Source organism: Athene cunicularia (assembly GCF_003259725.1).
Source record: "Athene cunicularia isolate RWA chromosome 3 unlocalized genomic scaffold, athCun1 chr3_part1, whole genome shotgun sequence".
In the NCBI taxonomy this organism is placed as follows: domain Eukaryota; kingdom Metazoa; phylum Chordata; class Aves; order Strigiformes; family Strigidae; genus Athene; species Athene cunicularia.
Window position 1 is genome coordinate 40,034,062 of NW_020799097.1, and position 16,618 is coordinate 40,050,679.

At 39.1% G+C, this 16,618-nt stretch overlaps 1 protein-coding gene across 1 annotated transcript in view; it reads left to right on the forward strand.

Annotated features, from left to right (window-relative positions):
* PNRC1 (proline rich nuclear receptor coactivator 1) overlaps window positions 1–1,338 on the forward strand; it is a 1,683-nt gene extending 345 nt beyond the window's left edge. Inside the window, exon 2 of the mRNA XM_026844123.1 lies at window positions 126–1,338. Within this exon, the coding sequence (XP_026699924.1) occupies window positions 126–659 (534 nt within the window). The 3' untranslated portion in view covers window positions 660–1,338. The remainder of the gene's footprint in view (window positions 1–125) is intronic.
* The last annotated feature ends 15,280 nt before the right edge of the window (window positions 1,339–16,618 follow it).

Sequence of the window (16,618 nt, forward strand, 5' to 3'; positions counted from 1 at the left end):
GTACCTGCAGGGGCGGTTGGGGAAGACGTGGGGTAGCTGCGGGGGGCGGCTCGCTCCGCCTCTCCGGTGCGGCGCTGTGCTTGGGGAGCCCGGCGCGGGGACGCGGCTCCGCGCCCGGGTAGCAGCTGCCCCGCGAGCGGCTCCGTGCCTGCGGGCTGCCCGAGGCACCTCCTGAGGGAGAGGGGTCGTGTGTTGACCTGAATTCATTGTCTCTGCAGTTCTTAAAGAACAAGATGGGAAAGACCGAGAAGGCTGCCATCCCCTTCAGCCAGCCCGTTCACGGTTTACATCTGTGTGAACAACCAAAGATTAACAGACAGAAGAATAAATGTAACGTGCCACTGACAAAGATCACGTCAGCAAAAAAGATAGAGAACTTCTGGCAGGATTCTGTATCGCCAGAAATAATTCAGAAGCAGGAGAAAAAGCCACTTAAAAACGCAGAGAACTTCAGAAATGCCAAGTCCAAGAAACCTATCACCCTAACTGAAGCGAGCCAAAAAGAAAATTACGCTGGGGCAAAATTTAGTGACCCACCATCTCCTAGTGTCCTTCCAAAGCCTCCCAGCCACTGGGTGGGCAGCACAGCTGAACCGTCTGACCAAAACAGGGAGTTGATGGCAGTCCATTTGAAAACTCTCCTAAAAGTTCAAGCGTAGTTTCCAAGATCTGTTGAGTAATTGGCAAAGAAAACTCCATCCAGGAAACATAAACATGCCTTGTTGCAACAAAATTGCAAAAGACTGTCAAGTCTTATAGTCACATTAAAAATATCCTTGTATTATATTTTTTATGGTTGTGTAAATAGTGTATATCATGTATTATGTGTATATTCTTGTTCATACTTTGAGAGGTACATTTTAGTTTTGTTATGAAAGGATGTATTTTGCACTGCCTGAATGGTAGATGTCTTGTATATAAAATATGGACAATTTTAAGTGTGTGCTTGACACATGAAGACTTGACTTGATTTGCACAAGGTTATGAAAATTTCGGAAGGAGAGTACAGCTTTCTGCTTTTAAGGTTCCAGATCAAATGTGAATGTTTTATTCATGCACTACTGACAACAGTTTTACATTCTGTGTCCCAATCAAGTATAAACATGGAATTTTCTTACAAATGTGAAGTTTTGCTCTCTGCTCTGGAAACAGTATCTGGAATTCCTCTTCATCTGTTTGTTTTTAAAATTACTGGAGTTTGAGTAAAATTCCAACCCATCAATTTGAGCACTGCTGATTTCTATAAAGACAAAAAAGAAAGAAAAAATTAAGAGCAGAGCTTTCTGCCAAAAATCCAATTGGTCACTAAAAAATTAAATAAAACAATTTGGCCTCCCCTTAAACATGTCTCTGTTTTTCTTTTGTGTGAGTGTGTGTGTCTCTTAGTTCAAGAATGTGAATTTATATTACTTGATTGCCATCTAGTGCATCAGTAGGAATATTTTGTCCTTCTCAGCCTTTAACTATCCAAAGAAGAGATTTGGTAGGTCATTAAGAGTTCCTAGTGTTTTTTAAAAATGTTTCATTTGTGATATGTCATTTTAGGTTCCTTATTCTTCTGTTTATTCAAAACTCAGATTTCAAAAAAGTTGGGCAATTATTATCCATTCAAATCCATGCTGCAAAGCTCACTAACTATTTTTGTAGTAAGTTGTTACTAAACTAGTTGATACTGGAAAGAATCAATTACAGAAAAGTATGGATGTGGCATGTTAAACTTCATATTTTTCACCAGATTTGTCTCCTGCTTATAGCTGTGCTGGAAATTACATTTGTCTGATGTAAAATTCTTAAAGAATGGGATTGTAGAATAGTCTGACAAGCATGTTGAGGAGATAACAGATTTTCTGTTACTTTACTAATCTAGTATTTAAGATTAACAAAGCAGGAAATACGTGAAATTTACATAAGATAGAAAGGCATTTTTAAGTTTTCAGATCCACTGAAATTGTTCTCTGGGCACTAGTGTGCTGGGAAGGAGATGTAGAAAGACGTGAGCAGCAGGGTCCCAGCTTGAGGTGGTTCCTTAGCATGAATGGCTCAGAGTGAGCAATGTTAGCTGTGTCTGTGCCATGTGCACTACTGCTTCCGCTGTATAGCGTCGCTTTGTGTGTGTGTGTGATCTGGCAGTATTGGTTAACATAGCCCTGAAATGAGATTGGTCAAAAACAAAGGAAGAATTTGCTTTGTTTATAGATACTAATTACACAGTTACTTTTTTTTTTATTATAATGCTATTAGAGACTCTTTAACTATATATGTTCTAAACTCAGTTCATACAAAATTTTTCATCTGCCCCAAAGACTTCCAGTGTCTTGCAAAATAGACCTGTATTACCTGACAAATGATGGTACAAACTGGAGGTGGATGTATGGCTTCGACAGCCCAGTTTGCCGCCTAATCTAAATCCTCCATAATTTAGCGTGTCTTAGCTTGTCTTATAAAAATGAACAAAAATCTTCCTTTTTTAATTTTCTAATAAACAGTGTTAGGGCAAAGAAAAATCCTAGTAGAATCTCACTAAGGATGGCTCAAGTAGACCCTAAGTCCCCGTTTACTATGTTTGGTATATGCTGCATTGATCTGCTGTTGTGCTTTTATTTTTTTACCTTTTTTTCTTTTGTCTGAATGTCATCAAGCAAAAAGGAAAATGCCTTTAGCCATTCCCCATAGCTTTAGGCAGTGGTAAATTTTGCCAGCTGACTTTGTGATCGTCTTGAGTCTTCATAACTAGCTTGACAAGCTAGTTTCCATCTGCCGTGTAGGTTGGCATTGTTTAAAAAGAGGTGTCCTTTTTTTCCCTAGTACCTCGCTTACCATCAGCTTTTTTTCTTTCCTGCCCCTTGGACCTGACACAAGTTACATAGTTTGAATGCTAACTCTGATCCTACAGAATTTACCAAGGTAACATACCTCTTTGTTTCCACCCTGATTTGTTGACACATCTCAGGGGATTACAAAATTCATTAATTGTAAATGATGATAGTTCTTGGCTCCTCAGCCAATTCTGTTAAAGCTGTTGGATGAGACTTCCCAAGTTTTGCAAATTTAAGACTTTCCATACCTTCTTGGACCATGAAGGTTTTCAGGGTAGGGTAACAGTGCTTCATCTGTTTTTTCCAAACAGTGAAAAAAAAAAAAAAAAAGCTTACTTAGCTTACTTCTGCTGGTCATGTAGTGATCTGGCAGAAGTGTTGGAGTACTTGAGGTTTCTATCTTAGGATGTTTCGGTTGAGTCCCTTCCTGAGCAATGCACTGGATAATAAAATTAGGTCTACATGCAGCACTACACTTCAACAAGCTCACCTGAAATATCAGGACACTGTTGTCCCTTAGAACCATATTCCGCACTTAATTTGTCACTTTCCCATGTTTTTTCCTTTATCTTTCTACAGTATTTTCTTACAGGGTTTTTAACTTTCAAGGTTTCCTTCACTTTGACAGATTTCTTAGCCCAGTTCCCTGAAGGTGAGGCATTGTATTACATGAACATACTAGTTGCATTTAGAGCCAGTAAACGAAAGGAAAACATTAGTGTCGTGTTTGGAGGACTTCTTTGCAATATTGAATGAAGTCTTTTGAAGTGAACAGCCTTTAAGGAAGAAAATGAACCAACAATGGATGTGTTGTCAGCTGGCTGTGTGTCTGCTGTACAAGAGTTAAATTGCTTATTAAATCTTCTGAGTTCAGTCACAGGAAGCTGAATGTACTCCATTTTGGCTAGATAATGAAAAGCTTTTCAAAATCTAGTGCGGTGCTGTGCAGAACTGTAGGCGAATCAACTGTGCAAGTTAAGTACCAGCCTACTTTTAAACAGTTAAGTGTCATGTGGTGATGGTCCTGAAAAATTAGCTTTCATGGAGCACAGAAGTATGTGTTGCTGGGTTTTCATGCATGGCAAAGTTTCAGCCCGTTAGACAGCTTCATTAGTAATGGCTGGCTTGGTCCTCTACTAAAGCTAAAATGATTCTGCCTCCTAATGCAACAGGAGCTAGAAATCCCATGGGCATTTCTTCATCTCTTCATCTCTTCAGAGATGTCACTGAATTCTTAAGTAGTCTGTATGTGAGGCTGTAACTTTTTCCACAAAATTAATTTTATTTCAGCTGATTAATATTTTATCCAAGTAGTGTCATTTTAAGTAGTCCTTGTAATTATTTTCAAAGGGTACTTTTTAAGCTTTGACAGCATTTGATACCTGCCACGCTTGAGGATTTTTTTCTGCTTTACTCAGTTTTGAGATTGAATATGAAGCCTATAGCTTATATGAAACTTGAAGACTATAGATTGGTTTTCACTGTAATTTTGGAGATAACTTTACCTTTATTTCTGCATATTTCTTTCTTGACATTTCATTCAGTTAAACACATTCCTTACTTTCTTCTACAAACCCCTTGTAGTCTGAATTTTGATTTCAGTGTGTTCTTTAATTTTTTTTTTTCTTAATATATGCCTGACTGTACTATTTAAGAGAAATTTTTTTCTGTTGTAATTTCTAAGAAGGTTCTATGTTATGAATAGGCTGGTACTTACTCCAAAGAGGCTAGGAGGTAAGCAAATAAGAGATAAAGGTTGTAGAATGTTCATATTTACTGTGAAAAATTGATGCTACCTTGAGAACAGGAACCACATTGTTAAATACTTTTGATAGCAGGAAATGTTAAGTTGATGATTCAATAGAAAAGATTAATGAAGGGATCATCCATCAATTAAGGAGAAACACATTGTACAATAAAAGGACCTAACTGCTGTAGTTGAGCAACATAATGTTATCAGCAATATAGAGGATGTGAACTTTTTTTTTTTTTTTCATTGAGAGTGTAGAAGAATGCTATTAGAGCTAAGACAGGAAAGTCAAGAATTCAGCTGAATTTGAAAAAAAAGTCCTCAGGAATTAATTTGCACAGCAAACATGTCCTAGCAGAGGTACTTTTACCCCTGTGTTGAAGTCAGCATTCTCTCTAACCTATTTTTCCCATGGGGTGATAAAATCTCATTTATTCAGCTCCCATAAAATAGGCCTTTAGATTTTACAAAGCCCTGACTGTTGAAAGCGCTGCCTTGGTACTTTTGTTTAATGTTAGTCTAGTGACATTACTACAAGTTACACATATTCAGGCTTGTCCGTGGCAGTTGCGGTCATTTAGTCTGAGTGGCTCATAAACCCTTGTCTTCAGTTTGACAATGACACTGGTTATGTGCACTTGGCTGTAGGTTGCCACTGGTGAGTGAACTGGTGTGATTTCTGTAATTTATACCTGAAAGAGGATTTGGGGATCAAGGACTTTTCCTGTATTTATAGGGCTTTGCTAAGTCTTTAGTTGTAGTTCAGTATATGGCTGTATGTATTTCAGGAAGTGGTGCAATCATCATTGCCATTTTGCCATTCTAAAGGTCGCAAAGTATAGTTTTGAGAAGATGCTATTTCTATGAAGTCATTTTCTTCTTTAACAAAACAGTGTGCTTTCATCAGGTAGGTCTATGAACTTTAATTTGCAAATGTCCTTGTAAGTGGTGATAACAATGGCCATCAAAGCACAATTTCCTTTGGTTTTTGTTCCCTGAAACAAGACCTAGACCTACATTCAATAAAGGGCTTACTATATAGAGTGCGGCCTTTCTCTAATCACCTGAATCTTGTGTTCTTTACTGCCTGGTGACACAGCTGCACGAGAGAGAGTAAGATGTGCCCTTACTTTAATAATACATAGCTTGAGATCTGTAATGTGCTTATATATATACACATATATAGCATGAAGCTTTTATATGTTGCATTCCTAGCAACAGGATATTCAGAAATTGCATGTTGTCATATTTAGAATATTGATAGGTCATTGTAGGAATTAATGGAGTAGTAAATTGGTAGACTTTGCCAAATTTTAGACATTCTTTGTATGCAAGCCCTAAAGAAAGTGCTGATACTTTTTTATGCCCTGTACCAGGAGTGATAAGAAAAAAATAACTGATGAGACAGGTAGGAAAAAAAACTGAAAAACAAGGTCAACTAGGAGATAAGAGAGAAGCAGCATAGACGTCGCCACTGAACTATGTGGGAAGGAAAGATACTGCGAGAAAAAATTATCTCCTGAAGTATCTGATGTTACTGCAAATTTAGGGAATTTCAATGACTGGATGAAATGTAATTTCTACCAATTCCTGACTGGGACTGTCTTGGGAAAACCAGTATGAGCTGGCAAGTCTTGTAACTGACTTTGTCTGACTAGTACCTATTCATTACTAGAAATTGCACCTTGGCACAGCATTCTTAATGACTAGCACTGCTTTAGGTACCACAAAATGCTGTACAAGTGCTTACTGCTCTCAACTTTCCACAGGTTTTTGGCAATGGCCAGATGAAGTATGTACGTGCATGATAGCAGCCTTCATGTTTTACAGCTGGAAAAAAACAGGCATACAGAAGTGAACTGGCTTGATTAAAATCACTCAGCAAGCTGTTCACTAACCCAGAAAGAGAAACGCAGTTTCTGGAGTTTCAGCCAGGTTTTTCCTTTGCTTGTACATGCAGTTGCTGTGTGATCTGCAAGTCTGCCTCATGCCACTCTGTAGTATGTAAAATGCAATGAATATACTGTTCTGATTTGAAATGATTGGCATCTGTAGTCATTGACAGGGCTGGTGAGATATGTGAGGCTATGTTTAGGGTCTGTGTTGTGTACACTTTTATTACACAATAGCTTTAGTAGATTACTATTTTCTCCACCCCTGCTTTTGACTGTTTGATACAATATATAATCTATACACACCACTGTCATTTTCAGTTCATCCTCTCTGTCCTTTCCCCACAGTCAGCAGTGGAAAGGCTGATGATAAGTCAAACATCTCTGTTTGTTGGCTGCTGCTTTCCACTGCTGTGCAAACATGCTGCAGCCAGCAGCTGGCTGAGCGCCACGGGTGTGCACAGTATCCTCATAGTTTCTTGAGTTTACATTTGCTTTATCTTTAAGCTCTCATTATATCCTGGAAGACAGATAGAGGCCCAGTCTTTCCCAAGAGAGGGGATCTTCCTGCAGGAGGATAGAAGGGGAAGTTTATAAGTGACTCAGTTTCTCTCCACCACCAGTCAGTCCTTCTGAAGATCTCGAGCCTTCCCATCACCTTCCCCGACTATCTGTTTTCTTTACTCTTCAGCTTCACTGCAGTTTCTGTTTCTTTTTTCATGTATTTCCCCCTAAGCGCATTTCGTCATTCTCAGTTTCCCTCACTTCCCCACAAATGTTCATACATGTAATTTTTTTCACCTGAAAAATCAACTTGAGTATGCCACGTTTATCTGCTGTGTTAGGGTACATTTCGTCCAAGAGAGAATGTATTTTTTTTCTAAAGGACAGCTAGATTTTTATAAGATGCAATAATTATCTTGATACTTCTCCTGTCAACATGGTATGAATTGACTTGGAAAGCATGTAGCACAGCTTTAGTAACCATAACACACCCCGCTTGATATCCCAGAGGACTAGAAACTCTTCTGATGAGTTGATCCACAGAGATACCATCTGCCAAACACAACTTAAAAACCCCAAACAATTAGAGTTCAAGGATTATTTCCTCAGAGCTCAGAAAGTCTGAGAGGTCTGACCTGGGCTGGTTACTGGCTCACAAAAACAGTGTGCTTGCTGTATGCATCCAGACTTCCTCAGCCTCTCACTTGTAGGACCGTGCCTTTCTGTGTGCTCAGTGATAGTTCGGTGGTTAGCTCTGTGTTTCTGACCTGGTTGCGTCCTAGGCAATTTAAGGTAGGAGTTTACACTGCTCCTTTGAGAGGGTCTTATGATTTATATTTCTTTTTTTAATTCATTACCAGGTACTAGACTGGTTCAGTACCTGCAAGGCCTGCTTTCCCTCAGGTACCATGGCAGAGTTAGTAAGTGCCTTCCCCAAAGCATATATTTTAGGACAAAAAGAAGAAAGCATTATGCAGCCCACATACGCACCAAATATTTTGTTTATGCTCTTTGGCATCTACAGATCCCAAAGCCTACGAGGTCTGTTCACATCTGCAGGTGATGCTCTGTAGCATTTGTATAATTTTCCTTTCTTCATTTCTCAGTCTCTTTCACCAATGTAGTGATAAGAGACTTTCCTTTCCAGGGAAAGGTTCCCTAAATTTACTTACCCATATGGTAGTTTAGTTAATTACCTATCCACCTTCCCATAAAGTTGATCACAGATAAGATTCTGTTTGCCTTAATATGTATCTGTATCTTCTGTCATATGTTGGTAAAATAATCTTTTCGTCCCTAAAACAGGTATCATAACTTACTTCCAAAGGGAAAGGTTCAGACAGTTTCAAGACACACCCCAATATATATGCAGAGCAGGGGAGATGGATGCATCTAAGACAGACATAGGTGAGAGAAAAGTGTCAACCCATTTACTCTCCATATCTCAGGCCCTAGAATCGCTGCTTCCAGTGCCCCAACCCTTTGTTCCTGACCTGTGCCACCTATTTCTTTGGCTTTCCTCCATCCACAGTCCTCATTTATGCCAAATTATAGTCCTTCTTCCCTCACTGAAAGAAATTGTTCTCTCATAGTGCCTTATTATTCTGCTACTCTTCTACCACACCTTTATCTACATGCATTTGATTAATTTCAAAATTATTTCCAATGTCCTTTGAATTCTTGTGCTGTAACTACATTTTCTCTGTATAAATGAAAAAAAAATATCCCAAAGACTTTAACATGGAATCTGTAGAGTTTTCTCCCATTTCGGCCAAGAGTAGAATTTCAAATTTATAATAATAGAGATCAAAATCAACAGCAGCCATATGACTTCTTGCTGAGTGTAACTTAACTTCCATAAAGAGAAAATGGCAACACATTACTTTGTCCACACAGGTAACTGTGATCAACTAACTATGCCTGTTAGAATTAAACTGTTTTCAAGACTTTCTGTTTTCACTCTTTATTTTTCAATAATCAATATTTATTTCTTTTATCTTCCTGCTGTTTGTGTTGTTGAAGCTCTGGAGAGCCATAGCTGAGTACACAAGAATGAACAAGTAACATATTCATTGAAATTTCTGCCTTTAGGAAGTGTTGCGGTGAAGGGAGGAGTAAGGCGAGAACCCCCAGTTCTGGTGACCCCCCATCTGGATCACGTAGTCACCATCCTATGTAATCTTGTGAAACGTGCCAGATCTGATGGCAATGTCAGTGTATTTCAGAATGTTCAGAGAAGGCAGCCTTCCAACACTGCTCCAGAAGTAGCACCCAAGTGAGAGGGCAACCTCCACACATAAATATCCATGAAATGAGACTTCTGTACAGGCAAGACGTCCTGGTTTTATTCCTCCCCCCTGTGGCAACACTGAAGACTTAATCTGCTTTGCTATTACTGCACTCTTCCAAACTTGCAATTTTACATAATTTTTAACACAAACATGTCCTGATTTTCAAATACTGTGGGGACACAAAGTGAAGATGTGGGGGGAAGGGTAAAAGTAATCTTGATCCAGTCTTGCAGCCTTGATCCAAATGCCAGCTTAGTCACAATTTTCTTAGGAAGGGCTTTGCTTACTTTTAATATTACTGAGATGGCTATGTAGGCTGAGTCCTAAGAACAGTGAAGGACGGTGCTTTCCCTCTGAGCAGATGTAAGATACTGAAGAAGGTGAAAGAGCAGAAAGCTGATATGAGATGACCAAAGGAAGGAGCTCTTTGCTCACTTAGAAGAAACCTTTCTCCATATTGTATTCCTCAATTTCAGACAGCCCCCCTGACCACCACTTTTAATAGCCTCTAGCAAGTCTCCACCCTTCCTTAATTTCCTACTCCCATTTCTTGCCAGAAATGCAAGGAACGTGTTTTACACACGCAGTAGTAACCAGGAGCACATTCAGTAACTTTTTGGTTCACTTCCAGATAGCATTGATACCACGTAGACAAAGAAATTTTGAGGAAAGAAAATAATTAAGGAAGAAAATCTGAAAAGCTACACTGCTACTAATATGAAAGATGAAACGCGGTGTGTGTGATGCAGAAGAACACTGGTATACTGGTTTTAACAGACGGAGTTACTGTGGCAGGTGTCTTCAAAGCATATGCATATAGCTTTAAGTACGTATATGCATATAGCTGAACGTGAAGGTCCAAGTAAGTGAGTAGTAACTCGAGTCCTGTGCCAAGGCCCCCTAGGGAACAGGCCGGGTTCCCTCTAGTGGCTTCTGTTGGCATTTCGCAGGAGTGGCCCCGAAAAGGGCCCGTTTTGGGGGCAGCAGCCCATCACCCCTCATTACAGCCTGGGCCAGAAGCCATCCTCCCGTTAGGTAGCTGGTGGGTATAATCACAGAGTAATTCCCGGTGAGAACCTAACTGCAAATTAATTTTAAGTGAGTTATGTAATCAGATTAAATCAATCCTTCTCTGTATTTATTTTTCATTAGTTCACATGCAGATGCAACCACCCTTAAAAATTCCCTATCTGCTTTATTCTGCTGCTTCATTGAGTTGATGTCCACTGCTAATACCTGCTGTTGCTAATACCTGCGTTAGGCAGGGGCTTTGTGAGATCTTAGTGAGTCAGAATAATCTATGGGATGTCATCAGGCAGTTTTGGGGAAAGGCTCTGCAGATGGAAAACACAGCCAGCAGCACCTGCATCTGTATTTGTGGCTCAGTGTAATACATTCATGATAAGTGAACATCAGGCAGTAATTTATTAGGTCAAAATATTGTTGAGTTACTGTTGTACTGTTGCATTAGAACACTGAAAAGATATCAAACAAGAAAGAATAGAAGAAAACAAACAACAAAATTTAATGTTTTGGGTTTTTTTTCAGCTCGTGTCTTACCAAAAAAGCAGCTGGAATATTAAGACAAAATGGATTAGGCAGGAAACCTCAATTTCTAAAAGAAAACATCCGGTGCACTTTTGGCAGACAGTGTATTTTGTAAAGCCACAAACTTATGACATATTCATTACTGTGTCCCTGGGGTTTTAAAAATACAGAAGACCATATTTCCTACTGTGAACTTACGAACTTTGGAGGAAATTGCAATAACTAGGAGTAAAACTGTATGTAGTTGCTCTCTATCCTGTGTTTTTATCATAGGATACACAGTGTAGAATATGCCATAAACTGAGGGCCTGAAAGTCGGACACCTATGTCTAACCTCAGCCTCAACAGTCAGCAAACAGAAAAGGGGACATTAATTTCTGGCAACTATTTTTACAGGTTTGGAGGAGATTATAAATCCGTTTCTCAGAATTTCACCTGTTTATCTAGGGTGGTCCCTGTCATTGTCAGTACTAACCTAGTCACAGCATAGAGGAGATAGGTATCAGGTCATTTACCTCCAAAGAAATCTCCACTAAGCTCTTAGGGAGCAATATAAAATCTGATGTTTTTTCATCTCTCCTTCAAACTCTTTCAAAATATTTGTAATAAATTTGGTTAATTATGGTATTCATAAATGTAAATATATTGCACTACTTGTCAGGCCTGCTGGATTTTAGCTTCCATGATATTTAGCAGCAGTATTTTCCATTGACTAGACACCCGTTAAGTGGCAAATTCATTTTTAAAAATATTAACTGCTGCAGGAATATACAGGTAACCTATATGGCATGAAGAAAGACATGACTTGACTGGCAAAAATACTTAGGAAAATAGAACGACCCCTTTCAATATCCCTTTTTTATTAAAAGCATCCTAATTATTGAAATTATTTTTAACATACCATCTCACTCTATATGAAGTTAGAATTAATCAAACTGTAATCTTGGACTGTGCCCATACTGTATAACCAGCACCATCCTGATTAACACGTTTGATTTACATTATCACACCTGAAAATCCTTCTTTACATAGAATAAACCAAAAAATATTACTGCTTATCAAAATGTCCTTAATACTTTTAACTGAAGAAGATTCCAATACTCCTTATTTTCCCCCAAATAATTATCCATTTGATCAAAACCAAGGTGAGGTTAAGTATAAAATCTGCTACTGGGACAAATTCTTTTCCATAGAAAAACATATTTTCAAAGTACAGTTAGAACATAATGAAAACATCATCAGCAATAGGTAAAAATGATGCGTTCAGACACATGGAAGGTTTAATTACAGCAAATTATGACATTATATGCATAAATACACTTTTTAGTTAATTTGTACTTTTAAAATAGAGTGTCTATACGAGAAACCAGATGGATACAGTGTCTGGTTTACCTGTGTGTCACCTTTCACCATACTTAACACAAGCTTTTTAACAATACCCTGTGAAACTAGCCTGACCGTTCATGTAACCTGAATGAGCTAATTAAAGTTCTGGGCATGGATCACATTTCAGACTTACTTAGTCTGACCTTTTGCTGAGTTAGCTTTTTTGGAATTGGCAAAGCTTTTGACAGGCTTTGCAAGATGTGGCAGTTGAGCCTCAGCTCTGTTCTGGGGGTACTTGTGGCGTCACTTCAATATCATAGGCAATAAACATCACCTAGATACAGGACATCAAAACCTAAAGTCCTCCTTGTACTCTGCTTCCTCACATGAACAGTTGTTTTGATTTAATGGAGTTCTTGTAGCATCACTGTGTCAGGTCAAATTTTCTCTTGCCAGTGGAAAGACTTAAGTGTAAGCCTAAATTTAGAGTTCTGAGAAGAGGACACCCCCTTCAAATGAAATAACAAGTATCAGTGAGATTCTTCATTGTATTCATGTCAAGACAGCAAATGGATTATCATAAGGTTACTACATCTCAAACAACTTTATAATCTATTGTGTTGTATACTCCCAAGAAATTTAACCATTTGAAACAGGTGTCAGTCATCTTCAAATGCCAGTCAATAACCAGTTTCCTGTCAGAAACTCTGAGAGCTGGAGCATGAGAGAATTTGGACGTTGTAATGCTTTCTTACACTGTGCTTTAGTTTGAATGTCAGCGTGTTTCTCTGGGGAGATTGAGATGGAGGTTTCAGCATTGAAGAAGAAAAACTTAATTTTGTTCCTGAACTGGAGGACCTTTGTTGGGGAGCTTGACCCTGATTTTTCCACATACTTTGACCTTTTCCTTAATGAATCAAACTGTGACTTTGTCCTTGATCACCCTGTTTAAGTGCAGCATCTTGGAAGTGACCTGGAGTGGCAATGAGACTGGCTATGAGAGTGTCATCTATACTCTGACAGGCAAAACAGACACACTATGATTACAGCACTTCTTCAGTAAACTACAGTATTTTTTATTACAGAAAGTACGTTTTAGGCATACATCCTCGAGCTATCCTGTCAATTCTATGACAGTGTTCATATTTATTGCTTTCCATTTTGAAATGTATTGAAGTTTTTTAAAAAGCTTGATCTCATATCTATGTACTACACAACACCATTTTTCATATTTAACAGTAGTTTATTTGCATTCAAGTTTCTGCAGCCTGACAACTCTGGATCTGTGCTACAAAATTAGGCTCATGAAGAATAAAAAATATTGCTGTGAGTTGAGTGATATCATCAGCACAATAAATATATAAGAAAACATTTAAGAGACTGTATTACTCCTGCCATCTCCTCAGAATAAATTAGGTACTGTCATATTTTTGTGAATCTAAGCCTTTGTTCAAAGTAATTTCATAAGACCTTTTTTACATCCTGCATGGACTGAATATTCCTGTACGAGCACAAAATCCGCAGGAGACAGAAGCAAAGGAGGTATGTAGCAAATGAAAATTTAGGGCCATCTTAGCCATGAAGCTAAATATAGCTTCATAATGAAGCTAAATAAAGCTTCATTAATGATTTAATCCTTTACAACACTAAGTGCCCCTCACCCTGGGACATCTACCAGATGTTCAGATGGGTCTTCTGCCCTGGCCACTTAGCTGAGTGTGGGTCACCTGCACAGAGAGCAGGGCTTCTGCAGTACCCAGGAGAGGTCATTCAACGTGCTCAAGAGGCATTTCTGAGAGAAAGCAAGTGCAAAAAATGCACACCATATGCAATCTCAGAAAACATCACCATAAAGTCTAAGGCCTGAATCTATGAACAGTTTCACACGTGCTTATTTTTTCTGTTAATGAGTGGATTTACAGATGTGACAATTCTTAACAAAATTAAGCACATACTGAACCTGTCTTCATGCTCAGAGCCTTGTCAAAGATCCATGTTTGCAAGTTAACCATGAGGTTGCTAATAGTTTATTCTCCATAAACTCTATATACACCTTCATCATTTTCATTCCCCCCATCTATAGTTTGCATCCCACAAAGGGCACTAAGGAGACAAATGTGACAGATGGTGGTCACCCATGGACTGGAGCAAGACCTGCCCTGTGAGAAGGGTGTGTTGTTCCTGCACCATCACCTCAGCGTAGTACACACTCACGTAAAGGACTGTTCATGCAGTCTTTCAAGGCAAGAAGAAACATGTGTCTTGCACAGGCCTCTTTATGAACTCTTCACGGTCTCTAGCCCTCCCCAGCCAAATGGGTGATGTCAGTGCTGCTACCATGGGTGGGCAGCGAGGATTTGTGCCTGCTTGATGAGAAAGTCTGTGCATAGCATGACAAGGCTACAGAGCCGGCATGGCTCCCTGGGGACTTCAGTGGCCAGCTGAATGGTCTGTAGTAAGTGAAGGAGAAGAAAGAGATGTTGAGGCTGTTGTAGGAAATGAGACATATATTCTCAGGAGAGACATATGTCAGGAGACACAGAAGATATCTGTGAGTTACTCAAAGGAATAATTTCTTCTTCTATTTTGAAGTAGGTGTGTGGTTCCAAGGTGGAATATCTGAGGTGTTTCTCATGTAAGCTGAATACCAACACCATGGGTGTATATCTGCAGATCTATCTGCTGATCTTCACCTGCACTGGTTATACAACATTTGGAGGGTTGGAAACTCACTTTGCTAAGGCTCACCATATTAAAGTCTAATGCAAACAGTAGACTGTTTGCAATACCTGACCATAAGGTAATTCAGGACCTCAGGAGTCCTCCGGTCCATCTTCCTGCTCACAGCAGGGTCTGCTACAGGGTCAGACCAGGTTACTTAGGATCAATTTTGAGAATCTGAAATGAAGCCTGACAAAGGGTTGGATGACTGAGTGCCTTCAATCTCTTCTTGTCATACAGGATTCTCCCTGTTAGGGAGTTTAAATATAGCTCCACAATGCTAATGCTTGGGAAAGCTTTGACAACAATCTGTCCCTGTTTTCTGCATGTTGAGTTAAAAGGTCTGAAGGGTATAAAATGTTTAAGAATAAGCAGGAGGGATTAAAAAATCACAACGGATCTTGCGTACAGTGTTTTAATTCTGCAACTGTCATCTAAAAACAAATGGATACTTAGCCTAGTGTCCCTTGAGAGGGTTTGCCCCAGATTGGTAGGTAAGCATATCCTTATGTTACACACAGGCAGTCAAGCACATACATATGTACTCATAACTAAACTGAATGTTTATACAGATTTAAATCATAAAAATATGAACAGATGAGAAAAAGCTAAATGATCCACACTAGATAATTAATTTGTTATATTGTTCTACAAATGGGATGCTCATCAGGCTTAAGATAACTCATTCTGCTCACCAGGTGGCAAACAGTAGTTTTGCATTAGCTGTCCATAAAATGAATACATGCTGATACCATGAGATTCGCAACCATGGTCAGTAAAGTGTCAGACCTGTCTGTATATTGTGTCTCACAGTATAAAATTTGATCCAAGTTTTCCTCTATACTTTTGGAAGGATATTTGTGCTCTTTGTTTGAGGAAAGTTCCGAAAAAGGCCAGATACAATAGTGAAAATAGGTACAATTTACAAAATAACTGAGGAGAGTGAGGACACTTGGTGTTACAGGAATAACACAAAGATTTTCCCATTTAAATTAGCAGTAGCACTAATAGATGGTGTATACCTTAAAGCAACTGTAAGAGTACAAAAATCTGACAACTGCTTTTATGTCTGTGGTGCTGATTGACAGTACTGGACTATATTTTTTTCTTTGGAGAATGAAGTGATTTTTTTTCTTAAGTATCTATTAAAAGTAAAAAGTGATACTGTAGAATCAACACCCATCCTGACTCCAGAAAAGACATTACTAGGGTTGGAAATTTGATTTTGCTCTTCTGAGTCTCTCAAATCTTGGACTTTCTGCCAGTCTGCAAAGTAATCATGCTAGAGAGTCTCATGATAGAGGCACCTGCTGCTAGGGAACCCAGATTAGTATTACTGGCACATATTGAGTAGGCTACAGAACAGCCAACACATACTAATGATGCCTGGGCTGCAAAGTTAGCTGGCAGCCTCAAGACACCCCATTGTCAGTCCCTGAACTCTGCAGTGGCCGCAGCTTCCCAGTACCAGCACAGGCACTCCTTGCCAGAGCAACTTTAGCCCCTCTTTTTTTATTTATTTATTCCAAAGTAGGTCACCCTGTGCCATCTGTTGACACTTAAAAGCCACAGAAGTTTCCAGATTCCCTCTGGCATCCTGCAGTTCAGCATATTTTTTTAATACCCTTTTGCTCTACCTAGCTGTTGCATGTAGCGAGACTCAATCACAAAAGCTCCTTCAGTCAGGTAATGATTTTAGCAACTGAGTGCAGATCTTGGAGTAATATACTAGAGGTGAGTATAACTGTGTGAGTATTGCTGATGATGAAT